Source organism: Melopsittacus undulatus, chromosome 7, assembly GCF_012275295.1.
Source record: "Melopsittacus undulatus isolate bMelUnd1 chromosome 7, bMelUnd1.mat.Z, whole genome shotgun sequence".
NCBI classification, from domain to species: domain Eukaryota; kingdom Metazoa; phylum Chordata; class Aves; order Psittaciformes; family Psittaculidae; genus Melopsittacus; species Melopsittacus undulatus.
In genome coordinates, this window is record NC_047533.1 from 34,109,318 (window position 1) to 34,130,938 (window position 21,621).

Below are 21,621 nucleotides of genomic sequence, written 5' to 3' on the forward strand. Positions count from 1 at the left end.
CTTATTAACATCTAACTTCCCAGCCTTACCAACTCATTACTTCTCTGCCAGTAACAGAAATCATGCTGACTCTATTTAACTTGTAATTTCCACCATGACTAGAGAGGCAGGTCTTAAAGAAAAAACAAACAAAAAAAAAGACCAGAAAACAGTGACAATATCTAACCAATATTCTTACTGTTTTTATAATGACATTTGCCCCACGTGCCCATTTGCATGGAAAATGTTTAAATTGTTCCATTTTTAAAAAGTCTACACTCCTACGGGAGCTTTTAGAGTTATATACAAAACATTTTAATGCAGATTGAGGGCATTAAGCACTTCATGCATGCAAAAAATAAAAAAGAGCTTGAAGAAATGTTTCAGAAAGAAAGCAGGAATATTTTAGGTCTGAGACAGAGATCTTGCCCATCACACCAGAGAGAAAACAAACTGAAAAGAAACTAAAAGGAAACAGCTGATAAAGTGCAGAATAGATTCTTTCTAAAGACTAAGTCAGCATCTAAAGCAAATGACTCTCTCAATAATTCTACTAATCTAAAATGTGAGTTAAAACACATCTCATTTTTCACCATGTAAATTGACCACTTTTTTATGCTAAGCTACGCATTTAGGCAGAATGGAGAGTGAAGAGCAGAAACCAGCCAGTCCTGGGGGAGACACTCACCATGCATCACCCAGAAAAGTGTTGGTTCAGCAAACAGAAAATTCAGATAGGAACCGAGACCAAGACTGCTAGCCAGATCAGCAGCAGGGTAACGGCACAGCCTTCTACAGGACTAGCAGTGACAAAATCTGGTTTAAAAAAATGCATCCAGAGCTATTTGTAAAAACGTTTAACAGTTATCTCTGCAGTATCAGCAAGAGATGGGACTCAAAGACCCCACACTTCAGATTCAGGCCCCTACTAGAAGGCAGCTGTGGGAATGTATCTGGAGTAGCATCTGAATACCTGGAAGACAGGCTACAAAGGAGCAAGCATTAAGACAAACCCCTGCAGGGCAGCAGGACTGCTTTGGCAATGTTTATTTTTAATTTCAAATCTTGATTCTGAAGCGATAAAGACAAGCCCTAAGCAAAGGAACCAGAACAGGGAAGTTGTCTTAGAGTGTGATTTCATCCTCCCCACCTTGAGAGTTGCTTATCAGCTCTGAGGGACACTGTCAAGCTTAGCAGCCCAGGCTTGCTGCTATAAGAATGTGGAACTAGCAGAGTTTTTCAGGTCAGGCTGGGACCTGGTATACAGCTGCAGATTAAGCAACTTGAGTGAGGAGGGAGCCTCAGGAGCAGACAGTTTGCTCCTGGGAATAACATTTGGAGTGTTTACCCAAGCATTTCTGTAGGAAAAGACTGCCAGCCCTCAGTTTTTTCCTACTTTGATATTCAAGGGATTGGAAAGGGTAACTTTTCTTTAAGTGAATAGATCAAGCCAAGAAAACATTGTGTCACCAATTTCTAACACGTACTGAAATACTTTGGAAAAATGAGTTTTGGTTGTTGCATGGCAGAAACTCCAAAACTGTTTTAAAGATCTGCTGTAGTTCTGCCTTAAAGCTCATCAACACTCAAAGCCCATGAAAAGCCAGCATTCTCTCTCTGCCAGTGAACGTATCAAACAGCAATAATAACCAAGCACTGTCAAAAGAGGATCTAACTAGTGGACAGGTTCTTGAAGCTGGACACAACATTCAGGCATTTTTCTGTCATCTCTGTGATCTTATGCCTGAACACTGTGGTCAAGAATATAGATTATTTGAGTCTCTTTACAGTCCCTTATTGAAGCCCAGATCCTTAACAGCATCATTTAATATTAATTATCTATGACCAAGATGTGAATGAGAAGGTCCCATAACATTCTTATTGCCTCCCACAAGATGAGCACCTAACACCAGCTGTTTTAAATGAAAATTTAATGATGGATAGTGTCTCACAAAACAAGGCAGACATACCACTGGGAATGTCCCCATGCTTCTGTTGTATTGGATGCATCATTCTTCTAACAGTCAGGGCTATTCATTAACCAGCTATTAACTGAAAAAAATAAAATATCCATTAAAAAGTAGCACCAACTTTCTGAAAGTGCAGTAAACTAAGACACAGACAAACTTTAAGAGGCAGAAAAGGATTTTAGCTAGAAACTTCATCCTGAACTTCTACTTTATCTGACTGGATCTCCTACCTTGTAGGGAGCAGCCACAAAAATCCAGGTAGATTCCAAGCATGTTGAAAAAAAAAAAAAAGGAAAATTACCATCTTTCAGGGATACCATGGATGAAGCCATGCAGCCTCTTCAGAGGAGCTTATTTTGTGCATTCTATTACATACTCTAAGGATGTGCACAAAACTGTATGGGTGAAAGTGATTTCAAATGTGTTTGTCATAACGCCTGGACTATTTCCATTTGTTAAAGCCATTATCCTGATTATCTGACTACTCTCCTTGCACCCCCTTAATAAAAGAAAAAAAATATCAAAGCCAAACAAAAGAACCCCAAAAGAGAACAATTTAAATGTTCTGATGTGAAAAACTGACAAATGCCACACTCCAAAACACATGAATGTGCTCAAACAGTGCACTTAAAATTCTCAACCCAGTACCTTACCTCTTCAGATAAACCTCCTGAGCTCATTCAAAATGCAAGCACTTCAAACGTAGAAACATGGAAAGAACTTTCTAGCTCATGTCAGAAGATAATGAATCACAGAGTTAACTTTTTGCTTTCAAGACAACTCTCAATCACTGTTTCACCCTGGCCTGATGCTGGCGTGTTCTGCTCCAGCACACACACAGAGATCAGACAGGCTTTGCTTAAGATTCAGAAAGAAGATAAAAGTACCGGTGGTTAGAAAGGTGCTCTATCCTGCCTGGAAGGATGTGGCGGGGAGAGCAAAAGAACACATGATAGAATGAGAAAGGTGAAATGCTCTTCCAGAATGAGGGAAGTTTGGGAAGGGAAACATATCTAAAGAGTTATAAAGAGGAAAAAAAAGAGACAAAGCGTCTGTTTTTAAATTCCTGAGAGAAAAAAAGCGTTAGGGAAACAGATGTAACCCAGTAGATGCTAACATAATCTATTATGAAGCATGGGCATTCAAAAGGGGAAGGTGTCTGGAAAATGCTTTTCCTCCAAAGAAAAACTGGATAAGTCTATGACTGGGGGAGACCTACAAGCAAGCACACATCAGCACAATGGTCCCATTGGCAACTGAGACCAACGAGACAAAACTAAGAAGCTCTTTTCTTGACTACGGGAAATGAAGGGATGGCCTTTGGGGGATGACAACTGAAAACCAGAGCAGAAGCCCTAGGCTGGCCCGCACTGCTGAACAGGCTGAGCATCCTGAACACATTTTCCAGGCATCCATTTGGATACAGCCCTGGGCTGCTGGCCTGGGGGAGGGCAAAACTAGAAGTGGGGTGGAATCCACAGTCTCCAAATACTGCTTGGCACATCCAGTCATGGCACAAGCTGGTGCAGAGAGAAAGGATTTCTACCCAGGTTACCACAGGAGTCAGAATACCTTCCAGGCACAGCACCGTCGCTTCAACCCCTTAACTTGCTATCCAAAATCGATTCCTGAGAACTCATTTTTGGATTGGGGTTTTGTTTATTTGTTTTGGGTTGGGTTTTTCTTTTCTTTCTTGGTTCACTCTCCATTCTCAGGATGTAATTAAGGTTCAAAGTGAAGAAAGAAGGGAAACCAGCTCTGTGTCAGTGATTAGCTCAACATCCTGTTAATATCTACCCATAATCTCTCCCAGTCTAGGCATGTATCACCTGAGAACTGTTCATTAAGAAGAAGCTCAAGACAGTTTATGAGACCCCAGGTAGATTAATTTTCCAGTGGTTGCCTCAATGGGTTACCAATCTCCATTTCTTGTTATACATTTAGCTACACAGGCAACAAATGTCTCCTGTGAATATATAACCATGTATTATAGCTTACCTCAACAAATCCTATGCTCCTCATACCAGGGCCTGTACTCTCCCACATGAGGAGTATAAGCTCAGTTAGAAATGAGAAGCCCTATCTTCCCATGCACTAGGACATCCTTTATTTTACATGTTTAACGCACAATACAACTGAGCACAAGCAGCTAAAATGACCTCAAAAGTTTTATCAATTTTTTTTTCCTCCTAGGTTTTTTGCTTGTTAACAAACTGGGTTGGTTTCACAGTCTAAGGGTGTCAGTGCTCAGAAATGGAAAAAAAAAGATCAGCAAGTTACAGTCATAGCTTTTAACAAGTTCTCAAAGTTCTTTAAAACCCCATAAAAAAAGTATCACTTACATCCCCAGCACCCAGCACAGCGATCCATATTGAACATGTGCCACAACAGCATATGCACACCATTTCCCTTGCAGCACTGCTCAGCCAACTCAAGCTGACATGTGAGAATATGGTACCCCACATTTCCATTTTTCCCATTTTCCCAGCCTCAGTGATGACAGGTAGCAGGTCTGCAACCCAGCTTTGGCTTGAACATCCTTGGGCAAATGTTCCTGAGTCTAGCCTTGCAGACATCATGGAGGGACTTCACTAGCCACTGTGGTAAGACAGTTCTAGCTATTCTGGGGAATTCTGGCAGGCAATTCCCAGTTTTTCCTTCTACTTTCCCAGTGTCTTGGGAAAACAGAGATTAACATCAAACTACTGAGAGAGGTGACCTAAATGCTAAGAAAACATACTACATCCTTGCTGCTGACAGGACTATTCATTTCGGAACAGACAGGCTCCGTCTATCTTACCAACAGTTTTCTCCATTTATATGGGGAAACATACATAACATACACGAACAGGCTCTCAGTATCAGATAATGGTTGAATGACAGAAGGTTAAGAATCACTCTTTTTTTTCTTTATAGTTTTTCAACAAAAATGAATTATTTATGCATCACTTATAGAGGTTGGTTTAATTCAGCTCCTTTGCACATAACCACAAAGGATAGGGAAGGTAATGGTTTATTGTCTGTAGAAAGGGAGAGCTGGGTTGGGTTTGGGTAGAAAGGAAGGGTCAAGTCCAAGGCTTACCCAGCAGAGGTCAGACTAAACCAGAATTTCACCATCATTATGGTCCTAAGAAATCGTCTCTTTCAGTGCTTCCTGCTGTTTTCCCTCAGAATCAGCAAAGTGTCTTTACAATGTGACAGATACCAGTTACTGTAAGAGTTATTTAAACCAGCACAGGCTTAAGTTTGCATGTCAAAATACTCTTGAAACAGAGAGAGACAAAAGTATATTGCACCAAATACTTGAAGACCTCAGTATTATCATTGGGAAAAATGTATTAATTTGATGAAGTAAGAATGCAAATCCATCGTAGCAGTATCAACAAAACATTGTGCTTCATTGCCATGAGTATTTCAATTGAATTTTGCTCAGAGACAGGAAGCATAAGAAATGATAGTAAAAAAATGTATTCATATCAGTATTCATAATGACATTATTCACAGGGAGATTATGATGGATTTCAGAGTTTGGGAGTCACCTGTCCACAGAACCAAAACAAAAGCATCATGTATTTAACTCATAGCACAAAAAGCAAAAGCAAGACAGAAAGCACTTAAAGCAAGCCTCATCAAGATAGAATAAAGCAAGCCTGCATAATGTGCTCATATGCATAACAAAGAATCTATATAGGCCCCCACAGCTTTCACTTAAAACTGTAAAACACTACACAAATCTAGCAAAGCAGATGCAGCATTCGGTACCAAGTATGCTGCACTGAAATAAACTAAATGGTACAGAACAAAAAAGGCACAGAAAAGTAAAAAAGTGCAGAATCAAGTTTATGTATTTATGCTACATACATACATGCAAACATGCATCACTTGTTGAATAAACTTTTCTTCTACAGACAAGTAAGTGCTGGGGTGGAGGTTGGGAGCAGGTGAGAAAGACTAGCACAGGTAAGATGTTCAGTCCCATTTCTTACGACAGCTAGTACCAGATTATTGCAAACAAAGCTAATTACACCCTGAATGGTTTTTAAATCAAGGAGTTCAACACATCATCCAACACTAAGTATGGCAAGCTGCAATAGTGCATTTCACAATGGAAGACATCAGAACTGTTATGCAGCCACTACCTTAGTTATGTAAGGAGTGCCGTTAAGTTTGACTTGGGCAGAGTTGATAGGCAGGAAGCTGTCTGACCAGGGCAATTTTCTTGTTGCAGGACATACATCTATCACAGCAGGTTATGCTCCGATGTCCTTTCATTGCTGACTACTGGAGTACATCACTCCCTTTGGGCTTCCTGCCCTTGCCCTGCTCTGTGGTCTCAGTAGGGTTTGATTGCACCCATCTCCCTGAAGCTCTACAGCATGCAGAAGTCCTACCCAGGAATAAACCTTTTTTTTTCCCCCAAAGTTACCCTACTTAGGGCTTGTGTGCTGTCCTCTAAAGGGATCCCTAAGACTGCCTTCCAGTCTCTGCACTGAGGACATTTTTCTTCTAGGCAGAGAAGGGGCTTAAAGAGCTACCCTTCTATCTCTCTTGCTCCACATTAAGGGGACACATTCAGTCTAAATGTTCCCAATTACTATATTTAAAGCACAACTAGAACTGGCTTTTAACCTACTTGTATTGATATTTACACTTTGATGGAGAGTTTCTTTCAAGTCTTGGCTGTGCAGAAAGCTGAAAAGAAAACTAGCCACTTCAAGGGAAATGTATTATGCAATACAAAGTTCCAAAATCACTACTGCATTATTACAGGGCACCAAACAGTTTTATCCATGTAACCCATGCATAAACCTTTCAACTCTGAGTAGGAAACACAAACATAGTCATGGAAGAGATACTGCAGGCATGCCATTAAGAAATGGTTCTTTTCTAAACAGAACCCGTACCACACACACCTCCTTTAGCATGCAACTCCTGCAAGGACAGAAAGGACTATATGTGAAATCCTTGAGAAGTAACTTACAAACTGTTACATTTATTAGTCCAGCAACAGTTTCAACTGAGGATGAAATGAGATACAAGATGTACCATGGAATGGCTAGTAAATACCACTGTTACCCTTTAAATACCTCTTTTGCAAAGCAAGAATTAATTACAATGACTGCAAGAGCTGCAGTAGTTTCCCTCGTGACCTGAAAACCATCTACTAGAACTTGGGATGAAGTCAAAAGGGAGACACAATTCACTACATGAAAACAAGACAGACACCACCACTGCTCCTCCAGACACAGCCCATTCATCTGGGTGTCCAGCAGACAATTTTGCTTCTGTCTGCTATGCCAGCCACCCTTGTTCCACCTCCCGGCTAGCGATTAATCATTCTTCAGTGCAGCAATTCATCCACGGCAAATCTTGGAAACAGAAAGCCACTGTGGGAACCTTACGCTTCACTTTCAAAGTGCTTTCCTCTACCGGTGAAACTGAAAGTAGTAAAGCCACATGCTATCACAAGATAGTTATGGCTGCTGAAAGATTTCAACACCTCGTGGTAGAGAGAGCAAAAAAACCCCAGCTGACCCATTTTGAATGCTCATATTAACTACTTAGTTGCTACTGAATACTTAGATATAGTTCAATGAAAGTTTCTTTGATGGAAGAGAAACACTTCTCAAAAAAACCCCTACAACTAACATGTCATACAAGCAACAGTATTCTGTGACGATTGTGCTGATATCCCAGCTTAGCCCTGGCTTCACTTTGCCTGCCATGGAGCTACCTGCCTATATTCCGCTTTGGCAGTCCAGAACTCATTGCACTGCTGCCATCACCACTTTGTCATCTTCCTCCATGTTCTTTTTGACAGCTTTTGTTAAAAACTAGCCAAAATGTAAGCTTGGTTTAGGCAGGCAAAGTACCCCACTTGTATGAAGGCAATGACCAAGCCTGCCTCAGTAAATTAAATTTACAATAATAAATGAATGAGAAGCATTCTCATGGGCAGTTCTGAAACCTGGTGCTAGCTATGAGATGCAGCCCTGGCTAACTCTAGCACAGGTCCATCTCAGGAGGAATAATGCACGTGATTTGAGAACAGCTTTCTTTCCTTCTGTATTGTTTATCCTTGATAATGTCACAACATACTTTCTTGGCTTATTTCAGCAACTGGACACAAAACTGCACAAAGAATGAGAACAATGATACAAAAGTATTACATGATCAACAAAATCAGGGTGTTTTGCAATTAAAGCAAGAAATGGCATAAAATAGGCCTCGATTAACGAGAATCACTTCTAGGTAAGGTCATTAATGATAAAAATGGGTAGTCCTTCAATGGGGCGGGCAATTTATTTTAGCATGGGCTTAAAGTTTTTGTTTAAGGCTAATGTGATTTGCATGTACTATTTCCAAACTATATAAACAGAACTTAATTTAAGAAGTATTCTTTGTGCACAAATATCCAACTCCACTTAAGAGGAATGGCTTGAATTCACAAGGAAGAGTTTGGAATATAATCACATGAGATCCCTTTCAATCTGATTTTTCCTATGAACCTGACTCTCCAGGTGTTCAGTTGGATGGCAATTTGTAGAGACTACTGGGATGACTGGAGGCAGCATCTTGAACCCAAGACCTGCACACTCCTATTGAAAATACATACCAGTTCCCATGCTAAACTTCTGATGCATGGCACACAACAATCAAAAGCAATCATTATCAGGTCTCAAATCTGCAAACACTGATATACCTCTATCCTATGATTTGTACCATCACCTTGGATGTGTTAGCAACAGCAGTTCAACTAACCAAAAGTGCAGAATCCCAACTTACATGTAATTTGAACAGAATATTTATAATGACAACACAATGGTCAAGTCTAAGCAGAGTTCTTGTTATCCTTCCTAATACACCATCAGATTTTGCTGACGATGCTATGGGTTTTGTGTATGTTCGGTCGGTATTTTCTCCTTTGTTTTGCTGTCAGAACCAGGGAAGTCCCTGGGCTGAGACTGGTGAAGAGGCAGCATTCCCAAGGACTGTACAATAGAGCAGTGTTTCCTAAAGTAGGTTATGTGAAAGACAAGCAGAAAGGCACATGAGGGATGGGTGGCTGCAAAAAATATGGATGATGTCATACTTAGGATGAGCAGACCTCTGAAAATACATGGCAGCAATCCACTTTCCTAGTGGGAGCTACGCTTTCAAAAGTTGGGGGAAACAGAAACCTACCCTAGTGTCCCTTGTTTAACTGAATCCTTTCAACCAGCCAGTTCTGGAAACATGGACAACCTGGTAATAAATGGCCACGTGCTTTGCCTTTGTCTTCAGCCTATGCCCACATGACCCATTTTGCACATTTCAACCAAGAATAAAGTGACCTCGTTTTCAGAAGTGCTGAGCACCAGCTGTTCCTATTGTGTTCACAGCCACGCTACAGGTTCCTGTTTTCAAATTCTTGACCTCAAAAGAATTTGGAGGCAGCACAGTGATTATATGTTCTTCCACTTACCATATGCCTATTTATTTTAGTTCAAATATAAAAGTCTGACTAAACTACTTCAAAATCCCAAATGCTCTGAATTAGAACACTGTGGAACACTAGAACACAAGTGCAACATAAGTGAGCCACGTGATTTAAAAACATTCTTTTTTGCACAGAAGAATGACTAAACTGAAGGTCAGAGTAACCTTAATTCTTAGTGTCTTTTTTCTTTTCCTTCTTTTTAATGAATGGCTTAAGAATGGGAGAAAAGTAGCATCCCAGGTCATATTAACACTGGAATTTATATTTCTAGGATGAAGATTCTTTGCTACCTGGTATATAAAGCTAGGTCAATGAATTCAAGATCATTTTATTTCAGTTGTCAGCTAGTGACTCTTACCCAACAAACATGCAATTGCATCTAAATAGCTTTAAACTGTTACTTCAATATACCACTGTCATCTTGGAAGCCAAAATATCCCATTGCTCATGCAAAAAAAAACGATTACCTCTCTCTCCCAAACCCTAAGGCCCCACATCAACAAAACCAACTACACTTACCACAAATGAAAAACACAAGCCATGCCAATAACCAGTGCACATTTGGTTTTGATCTTTAAATTAAATACTTTTTCTTAAGAAAAAGGTACCAAGAAAAACTCAAAATACATCCAATTTGCTGACTTCTTGTTGCATCCTTACTGAGAAGCCACTCTGATTTGCATTAAGCTTTGTCTAAATGCACTGTACAGACCCCAGTAAAAAATCCTGACCAGGTGTGGGGGAAGTAGCACTACTTTTGGCCACAAATAAATGTATCCATATGGAGACAACAGGTCTCCACCTAGCAAAAAATAAATTGAAAAACACCACCTAGCAAAAACTAAATTAAAAAAATCATATTCTCTCATCAATGACAGTATTTAAATATTGACAGCAAGTAGCTTGAAAAGCAATGGCTTGTAGCCCAAAATCCAATAAGTCTTGATATCCTGACCAGTCAGAGCTTTGTTTTGATTCCCCTGTAAAAACAGACTTGGTCTTGCTTCTTAAAACCATCAAAGCCTTGCACTTCAAGCTCTGCCTGTGTGATACAGCAGCAGAAAGCAGAGTTGTGGGTAGGGACCTCTCCTGAAAGCAGAGTCATCGGCTGGGGGCAGAGTGTCCAGAAGAGGTGAGATAAAGCAAGAGGGTCTCAGGGTAAAGGTCTCCTTGTTGCAGACGGACTCTCATCTGATAGAGCTAGAGGTAAAGCAGATGTGCCGGTAGCTCTGGAACAGTGCCTTCATCTTGTTTTTCTGGAATTCTCCTCATACTTACTGACATTTTACAGGTCAAACTTCCTACAAATGTCATGGGAAGCTTTCTGAAAGTGGCTGGCAAAGTGCACAGGAAGAGGTAAAAGTTTTATGTTGTAAATAACTCAGAATAGAGCCATTCACTGTCAGGACACCAACATTCCTGAGATGTTTCAAGGTGTTTTAGAGGACACCTTAAGAGATCAATAAAATACAAATGCAGTCTCTTTCTCTTGGTGACACAACCTTTGAAATACAACTTGTTTTGTCGGTGTGAGGAAGGTTTGTCAGTGGCGTTCAGAAAAAAAGGGCAATAAATCCTGCAAAAACACAGCTTATAAATCCCCTGACACATCAGTACTTTTGCCTTTAGGACTCCTGAGCTATTTCTCCAGTCTCACTTGTCTGGCTGCTCCTCTCAGTACCACAGCTCAGTTCCTTCCAGGCAGATTCAACTCTCCATCGTGAAAAAGAAACTAAGCTATTTCTCTCAAGAGCCAGCGGCATGATCAATATTTCTTAAATGTCATACTGGACCCAAGGTGAGACAAGGCTAGAAGGGTAGTAAAGAAATCCAAACACAGAAGCTGCCAAAGTACTGCTAAACACAGCAGGTGGCATTGAGAAGCTACAAACCAGCACTTAAATATCATCTAGTTGCTGGGTTCCCTGTCTTTTTGGCTGCAAAGAAGTACCTGCCTCTTTGGCTTCACTGGTCCCAACACAGAGTAAAATTTAGGAATTCTGAGCTGGATGTCCTACTTATTCCCAATCACAATCTGGGATCTGAGGAGTGAAAGGGAAGAGTGAGGAGAGTGAGAAGTAAGGGAAGGAAGGTAGGGAAGTTAACCTTTGATTAGTCGTGAAACACAGGAACTTAAGGAGTGTTAGATTTTATATCAAAAGGAAACCACTTAAAGGCATATGCACTCACCATTAAAACCATAAAACCCCCTACACCTCCACTCATCCTGCACTGATGATGCTTTGAGAACCACCAGAAAGCACATCCCATCTTTGACCTCCAAAGCCAGGCCACGGTATTTCAGAGCAGCATTTCATGCTGGTGAGCAACAGAGCACTTGCTGATGTCACCTGAAGAGCTGGCTGGTCTTGTTTGATGAGCTACCCAAAGAAGAACTATAAATCCAGTATTTATTTGTTCCCTAACGTTATTCTTCCATGTAAGCTATAGCTGCAATCAAAATGGAGACATCACTGCAAAGAGATGATATTGTCTTCCCTAATCATGAAAGTGAGTACAAGCAACATAGGATTCCTACTTCTGCAGTTCACACACCAAAAGGAAAAAATCTATTTTAAACTCTAGAGCAAACATGAACTTCTTACCTAAACATAAGCTACAAGAGCAGGTTATGCCTTCTGCTTTTAACAGAACAAAACCAATACAAGGAACCTACATGTACCAAGAAAGATATGAGCGTAACTATGATTTCTAGATCTCCAAGACAAGCCATGCCTCGATATACTCTCCCTGTTGCTCTGAGCTGGTTTCAGATGGCTTTCACAAGCATATAACACAGGAGGAGCCATGAGACATCCAACAAATTAACTTACACTATTTCTATCCATTCACAATTGCTTGGTCGGACAGGCTTGTTGGCAGGTCATCAGCCCCTAGTGCAAGGGGTCTCCAAGTGTCACCACCCTGCCATGGCTGTGAAAGAAGTGACAAGGGGGAACATACGGCTTACACTCATATAATAACATGAGTCCCTTCCAACCCTAACTATTCTATGAGTCCATGATTCTATAAATATCTCTATACAACAGACTTCCCAAGTGGCAAAGTTGAGATGTCAGTGCTAGAGAGAATGTTTAAATGCAACTATGAGCATCAGCTCTTTGCAATTAAACTCATTAGACTTTGGCCTTTTCCTTCTGACTGCATGATTATTGTGTCTTCAAAGATAAAAGCAGTCAGGCCAAAAAAAATACCCAAATCCTCACACATGAAACCCAGCTGCTTAGCATATTTCATTACCACACTGACTTCAAAAATACTGAGCAATTTAAACCTGCAAGCCACTTGGCTTTAGCTAGAGATAAGTGCATGAGATAAGAGAGGTATAATTGTTCAGTGTAATACCGTAGCATGTTTTATATAAACATTTGCTAACACTGCACTTCATATATTTCATTTCAGAGTTGTGAAATACTGCTGAATGTTCCAACCTTATTTGTTGGCCCGTTTCTTTAATATGTACACATCCAACGTTCCCCTTGATGCTGAATTAAACAAATTATCCTACTCCCAAAGCAGAAAGGGGCACTTATGCTTTGCAACAGAGAGCATAGCCCACAGGTTTCTAGAAGTTACACAGCTTACTCCTGTCCACTGCTGAAGAGGCAGGGGGAATATCTTAAAAGACTTGAAGTGACAAGCTCTGAAATTAGGATTATCAAAACACAGCTCCTGCTCTCGGTAAAATGGTTTGGGTTTAACTGTATTTTTCTATAATTTAACTATTAAGTAAATTAAATACTCTGAATTTGGGGCCTCCATATACTGCTAGGAGCCATGTCCATAGACCTTTTTGGGGGTCTGGAATGGAATGCACGGTGTGACACAGCTGTCTCTCTTAGCCCTCCACTGCCAGTTCTTCCACGGTGTAACTCTTGGACAGCATGAAGCAAATCTGGCAGAGGGGGAACAGTCTCAAAGCTCCTATGTCCCCACAAGTTTTGGTAACCCATCCCAAGGTGTACTGAGGAAAGACAGAAGCCAAAGCTCAGCCATATAGACATCAGAGCACCCACAAGAGAGAGAAGCTCTGTGAAAGAAACCAGTGGGAAAACACAGCTCACACAAACTTCCTGGCACTTCACTTTAATAGCTGGTTGTGAATAACTAGCGGGGAAAGCCCTGCAGCCTCTACTCTGAGACATCTCCCTTTGAATACTTGAGTTTTCCACCTGCTTTTCCAAACTTTTCCAAGGGAAGGGAGCACGAGGTTGCAGTGACACTAGGTGCAGCTGGGATCACAGGAGGGAAAGTTAAACTCTATGATGTCACAGCACGGCATGTTTCAGCAGGTATGACATCTTAACATGAAATCTGGCACCTCGCCCTGGTCTTAGGATTGTCTGCAAGTAACACTCAGAGATAACCACTTTAGGCTCCAGTTCTTCCCCTTCCTTCACCTACATGTTTCTGACATAAGTGCCCCAGGGTCTTCTCCCTTACTTCCACCTGACCACCAAGAGCTCTAAGTCCCCTTTCAACCCCTGTGCATGCAAGGGATCACCAGCCTATGTGCACATGCAAAACCACACTGCAACCACCACTGTCACAGCAGTAACACCATTAATTTCAATGACACTGACACAAAGACACAGCATTAGTCAATATGAACATGTATATCTCCCTTTAAATCAGACAACTAGGAGTAAACCAACACCACTAACAAACAGAGGACTAAAGTGTACTGATTTTCATGCTGCAAATGATTCTTGGTCTTCCTTGACCTTGAAATTTGGTTGCCTGGTTAGAGAAACTATCCTACTGTTGACAGCAATGGACTCAAAGGCCTTGCTTTTACTCTCATGCTACAATGAACTAGCTACAAAGCATTTAAAAAAATCAATAGAACTGCACTGCTATACAGAGAATTATTTGACACCATGGTCTATCAGGTCATTTTCAACGATGCTACAATTAGAGAAGCCAAATTAAACACTTCACATTAGACCTTTGGTGTTTCTTCTAGATTAGGTAATACAGATTAAAAGCACATACTTTTTTCAAGGATTCACAAAATAAAGGTTTTAGATTCTGAAAGGGACATTTGGTACGTCCTTACTGCACATTATAATTTAAAATGCTAATTTTTTACTATGCAATAGTAACTTCAGACTCTAAAATCATCTACTTTGGAGTTACTCTGATTAACCACCCACTACACAGATTAGACCATGGACTGCAGTGAACAAAAATCAATCTCCTGTGTGAATCTCAGTGCTGCAGGCATGGTTAATAACACTTCTGCAGATGAAACAAGAAGTAAAAAATTCAAAGATCACTAAGAATGAATTCCTTTTTTTTTAATTAACTTGCAACTAAATTTCATCACTTTTCTGTAATTTTGATTGGTTTGCATCCCATGTTTTCTACTATTTGCATTATTTTTCCAATGTTTATATTTTAGTCTTGCTAGGAAACACATCTGCAACATCAATTACAATTACTAACAGCATGCACATCTAAATTAAACACCTGCGGATGTACACAAAGCATAAACAAAATACACTCATGCTGCTACACAATATCGTTGAATCACAGAATGGTTTGAAGATCATCTAGTTCCAATGCCACTGCCATGGGCAGGGAGACCTTCCACTACACCAGGTTGTTCAAAGCCAATATTGTCTCCTCAGATGGAATACATGAAATGGATGTATGCTGACGCTGTATGAACAAGTAGAACAAAAATCTTGGCAGAAGGGTAGAGATTAAAAAGACATCTAAAAAAGAACATAAGGGTAAGATGAAATTATATATAACCTATATATTATGCCACTGAGCACATGCATAAAGTCATTTTGCACATAAACAGCAGAAAGACGATTTTCATGAGTGTTACTGATTGTGCATACAGCATCCCTTGGGAGGGCTGGACAATGGAATTTTCCAGTCACTGGAAAAAACACCACATGCAGTCATCTCCACCCGCATTTACACAACACACCTGAAATCTACTTCAGAAAATGTATTTGTATGATGGTGATCTATGAATTAGAGGGGCTTAGGGATGTACGTTTGCTGGATGCTTTGGCAGCTCTGCAGAGATGATGGCAGCCAGCAGCTATTCAGCTCTACATTCTACCACCGTTCTTCAAAGGCAGCCTATTCACTGAGCACATGGATAGAGTCAGTTCAAGCACAGATGCAATCAAGATACGTGGCTTTTGAAACCTGCACAGCCCAATTTACCAGCCTTCAGAGACACTGAATGCTTTGCTCCTGCAAAAAACAGCACTTTCTCTGAGACACCCAACATGCAACCAGCTCAGGAAGCCATGCTGGAAAGTTATGGCCTTTAGCTATTAGCTGAACAATTACCTCTCAACCAAGATTAATTTTGTGAGCCAGCCAATGCTTCCAATATAAGGAAAGGGGATACCTCAGAGACATGAAAAGTTAGGGTCCACTTCCACAGTATTTTCTCAGGTCAACTGTGTCTTGAAACAGCAGTTCTGACTTCTTAATAAGTGTAAGAAACAGCTAACATCCTGGCACCAGATCCTGCCTGCAATGTGAATTAGGAGTTGACATTTTTGGAATGTCAAGAGTTGATGTAACAAGAAATTCCTGCTTAATAGAGCCTTTAATGTAGGCATGTGTCACCTTCAAGATGAGATGACTTATGATGCCCAGAATTCAGAGGGCAAGGAAAGGGAGGAACTAAGGGAATAAAACTAAGTGAAAGAAGGAATAAGTGGAATTACACAAATAACTAACAAATGCTTCTTTCATGACTTCAGAAAAGAATGTGATGATGTGAATACTATTAATATCCTAGTTACAGGAAACTGGAATTTGTGTGTGTTGCTTTTGGATAGAGGGAACTGATGTTGCCTCTTGACCTAACAGCTGATCTGCTGCTCTTCTACCACCAAAAATACCAAGAGCCTCAAAACCTCCTTCACATGTGTGTATATTCATCATTAGCGAGAAAAGTTGCAGGACAGGAAAGGACTGAGACCTAATGCAAGTTTGTACTGACAATGCACGTAACTCGGGGCTGCCATAGGGCAGCTCCTTGTATACAAGGTGAGCAGCTGTCACTCCCCTAGCACAGCAACCACATACAAGCACCCATTTAGGAGCACAAAACACAGGTCAAATGCTCTGATCTGAAAAGTTTGGTTTGAAGCTAATTTGTTACCAGAGATAATGCAACACTTCCCAAGGGCAGCTGTTTTGCCACACCTAATGTTGACAGAGCTTGGTTTCACACCAAGCCACAAGTAAAATCCAACACCAACATCATTTTGTGTGCTTTCTTGTTGCTTGAAATACACCATCCTATTCACCTGCCCCATTAACTGGCAAATGAATTACAATGACACAGGCATCCTTAACTTTTTTAACTTATCTTTTCATGATTTAACTCTAAATGCAAGCTACAGTGAAACACTTCATTTTCCTTTTGTACATTCCTTGTAGATGTAGATTACCTTTTTCTTATAGAAAAAGGTAATCCTGTTAGGATAAAAGGGGTAATGATGAAAAGCTGAGTGCACTGTTGGAACAATCAGCACTGGGATGAAAACTGAATGAATGACTGTCATTTGGTAGGCACAAAAGTGTTGTATCAATTACTCGCCTTTGAAATGAGCTCAGAGACACGCAAGTGAAGGAGCGATGGTCGTGATTTAAATCCAGTGAGTTAAATGACTTAAATTGAAAGCTAAGGGTGAGCTGGGGAAGCGTACTTCTTGTGGCCAGGACATAAGAACACATGCCTGCTCTGGCAGAACAGCAACTCTGCCCACAACTCCTCTTCTTGTTCACTGCCATCACACCCACCCTTATTTCTGGTAAGCCTGCCCCAGTTTCTCTAGCTGTCCAATCTATGGCTCTTATTCAAAGGCAGACTTCAATTAAAAGGGAGCATTACTCAGCAGCTACAGCTATGTCCTCCTCAGCCTTTCCAATTCCCTGATGTAGGCCAAGAATATATGCAAGAGAGACAGAGAATGCAGCACTGCTGGGATTTAAGGTTTCCACCCTGAACAGTCAACCAAAGATTTATGCACTGTTCCTACTGAAGGACAGAACCGGACCCTCATGGACTTAGTGTGTGTTCCCATATATAATCACTAGCACACAAACAGAGCACAGGTTAGCAACATATAAAGTTTAATAAACTGACATGAACTATGCTTTATTGTGCTGCACGGGGCAATATGGCAGGCCAGGTTGGATGAAGCCTTGGGTGATATGGTTTAGTGTGAGGTGTCCCTGCCCCTGGCAGCGGGGTTGGAACTAGATGATCTTAAGGTCCTTTCCAACTCTAACTATTCTATGATTCTATGTATCTGATGGAAAGTTATGGCACATGGCTGTACAACAAGCAATACCTTATACAGCTACTGTCATGAAAAGAGATAGTTAAGAATGTGGGGTTAAAAATAAGGTTTCCAAAAGATGCCTAATTTTACACTCATGGTTACTGAAGGCTACCTCTGCAACTAAAGTAATTATATAGACTGAACCCAAGACTGACTGAAAGGAAATTGTCATGTGATTTTAGAGTGAAAAAAATAACATCTGCAAACCTTTTCACTTAGAGATGGCCACATCTCCAGAGATACCCTAAAAAGTTGTTCAGAAACTGAGACTTCATTAGGGCTGATTGGAAAAAAACCAACAAACAATCACAAAAAAACTCCAAAACCTCAGAAAACCAGTTTTTGCTTCTGTGTTCAGTGAAAATACTCCAACCAGATCCACTCTCATGCAGACAACCCATACAAATACAATTTCAAGATTTCAGTCCTGAAATTCAATGCCCATGGAAGGACACTTGTCCCACACAGAAGCCCAAATGATGCTCACTGAGATGTGGTCTCACACTACTTTCATACAATGATCCTAATGACTAAATGTATACATACATACAATCCCATAAAATTTCCCTAAGATTCTTCATTATTTCTATCAGAAACCAATATAGCATGTAATACAGTAAAACATTTTTATCTAAGGAGCAAGAAAATAACTACATCCATCCACAATGAAAGCAGAGACTAAAGACCTACAATATATAATAAGTTCCTGAATACTTCCCAAAGATGGATTTTCTTTGTTGCTAATTTTGGACTGGACTAGCAAAAAGAGAGGGACTCCGTGTGTGGACAGGCAGCAGCAAGCCATGCTGTTCCCACTGTGGTCTCATCTCTGTCAGTAAACCTGCCCTTAAGTTAACCACCAGAGGCTGAGGGACCACTTGGGCCTTGGGTAAACTTTCCATGGCCAGTGGTATCTGCCCTCCATCTCTCAAAAGGGATGTGCTGCAGACGTGTCCAAGTTACACGTGGGGGCTGCAGCTATTTAAAACTTAACATAAAAGACAACAAATGTTTTCCTCTGAGGCTTCTGTTCCCTCAGCTCACCCAGCCACACAGCATTTACACCGAAAAGCACACAAATCTTAACAAAACCTTGTAAAAAATACTTCCATTTCACCCTGTTTAGAAAAACATTTCGTTTAAGGCTTAAGCGTAGTAAAACAAGGTCACTGTATGACCCAGGAATGTAAATTCTCAGGAGAGAGAAATTTAGAGCATCCTATGAAGAATGGTACTTTGCTCTAAAACACTATGGAAATATAGGAGGCAAAGTTAAGTATCACAATGAAAGTGAGTACATCATCTTTACTGGCTTATAAGGTGAACGGTCCAATTAATGACATTTAAAACATTATTACACACAGTCAGAAGTTTATCTTCTGAACTTACGCCACAGGTCATCAACAGGAAATTCATAGGAAATTATGGAGGAAATTAAAAGAACACAAATGGGCAAGAAAACCAGTTTATATAATCTAGGTTCTCCCAGCACAGCTTCCTGTGTTATGATGAACTCAGCTTTCATAGTGAACTTTGCCTTTTCCAGGCCACACTAAGCAAGTATTTCTGAATTGTCTATTATACTCTTCAGGCCTCAAAATTTTACAGTCAAATTCACTACAAAGGGCCATTCATTTTTTCCCCCCCTTAAACAATACATCTGGGAAAGAAGATTGTAGTTGGAAAAGGTATTTTGGGATAACTAAATGCAGACTTCTACTTGCTATCAGCACTTCAGGAACAGTTGTGCAAGACGGACATGCATACCACACTGAGGACAGGACCCAAACTCCAGAGGAGATTCTCCTACTGCTTCAAGTTCCAGCATCCTGTATTCTCCACTATGTCCGAGAAGATGACAATCAGTGTTCAGGAGTCTGTTCTAGTCTAAGACATACTTTTCAAAATACCCCTCTGTTCAATAAGACATAAGAAGGAGAGCCAGGTACAGTTCATCTAGCCTATCTGGACAAGTTTTGTGAAGTTAACCTGCTAAACAGAAGTGGTTACTGCTTAATCATTTCAGCTGAAAGCAAAAGGATGCAATGTACTGCCTAGCCACCAACACCTCTAATGGATCACAGAGAAACAAAAGCCAGGCATAACTTTACAAGACACAAACAAAACCAAAGACTTGCAAGATGCCTCTTCCCACTACTTTCATTAGATGAGAAACTCAGTATATACAATCAACTTCTCATTCATTCTTTTTCACAATACCCAAAATCCATCTGCAATACACAGGCCATCCTAGGTTCAACAATCAGGTCCACATAAAAGTCCACAAATTAAAAGCAGCTCCTCAAATAAATTGTTCTTCCTGTTTTGTCTTGTTTCACACCCTGCCAGATCCAATAAAACAATTGAGAGCTCTTTTTTCAACACCACAACTCAAAATTTCTAATAAACTGTACATTGGGTGACAGGTTTAGTGTGAGGTGTCCCTGCCCATGTCAGGGAGGTTGGAACTAGGTGATCTTAAGGTCCTTTCCAACCCTAACTATTCTATGATTCTATGACTCTATGATGTGTGGCTATCTCCTGCAGTTAGTATTTCCCAGTAAAGTAACAACATCCACTCCTATAAAATTATGTAAGAATTACAGGAATCACATCATCAACAACTGGATAAAAAAGAGATCTATCCTTGGGTTGTGAGGAAGCTGGCTGATACTGATGAAGTGATAACACTACTGAATAACCATCATTCCACCCCATTTACTGCTGGTATTATAAACAGGCCTTATTTTCCAGCTTCTTGGAGGAAGGAGAAATGCAAAATTCTTATGACTACCATGGTATCCAAAGGTTGATCTGAACGCACGACTTCACTCACACACTGCCCTGTTCACACTGAATACACCTAATTTTGGATTCACATTCTTACCCACTGTTACCAATTCATGGCCTGCATTGAGGTAGGACCTTTTTTTGTGATGGGCAATATTACAGTACAAAATAAAGGAGACAGTTCTACTGAACAGATAACAACCTGAGTGTAGAAAACTGCAGAAACAGTTAAAGTGCCCAGGAAAACAATGATGACCATTGACACTATTGGGACACCTCCCTCACCTCCTGAACTCCAAACCCAATTACTTTAATCTCTCTTTGGAGGAAGGAAAAGGGAAACTTTCTATCCTTTTTATAGAGAATTCAAGCCTATTGAAAATCAAGTTTTCTTGTTTTGGTTACCTTTTGCAAACTGCTTAGAAGATGCCAATAGAGCCCAGGGCTCTGTCTAAACTAGACTGTTCTACCCACTCCACCATGCTGCACACCCAAAATACACTTCATTTTTTCTTTTCACCCCTCTTCCCCACAGCCTATTTGAGCAAGATAATTCCAGCACCTGTATGTCATCCAAGAGTGAGATACACAACAGCATCAGCAGAGCAGCCAACTCAATAAACGCGCTGAAAAAAGCAAGCCAGCAGCTATAAACAACTTTCATACCCCCCTCATAGCTAGAGGCAGTCACTTGGGAGCAACAAATGCTGGACTGGAAGAGTCCGTAGCTTCAATATTCAAGCTTTTTCCCCAGCAGTGCTCAGGTTCCCACTGGCCTTGATAGCAAAAATTACTGCAAGGACAGGTACAGAAGCACAGTTTCCTGAGACTTTTAGAGAAGCTTTTAATCCTCATTTCTGCTGTCCACCCTCATATTTAATCTACCTAGAAAAGAAGACCTGTAACTGGAAGTGTTCTGGTTAAGTTCAGGCATTCAGGTCAATGGTTACTACTCCTTTTCCTCTTTCTAGGGAAAATGAAACCAAATGGTTAGGCGGAATTGGATGAAGCATTCACTGGATACTTCTTACAAAGGGCAACCCATATT

General features: G+C 40.6%; 1 protein-coding gene across 7 annotated transcripts in view; it reads right to left on the reverse strand.

Moving 5' to 3' along the window:
• Positions 1–21,621, reverse strand: part of STOX2 (storkhead box 2) — a 129,120-nt gene that overhangs the window by 51,879 nt on the left and 55,620 nt on the right. The window contains exon 1 of one of the 7 annotated variants that reach the window (XM_034064900.1): positions 1,950–2,031. The exons of the other annotated variants lie outside the window; for them this stretch is intronic. Coding sequence (XP_033920791.1) covers positions 1,950–1,992 — 43 coding nt within the window. The 5' untranslated portion in view covers positions 1,993–2,031. Of the gene's footprint in view, positions 1–1,949; positions 2,032–21,621 lie in introns of those variants that run through there. 7 annotated transcript variants of the gene reach the window in all.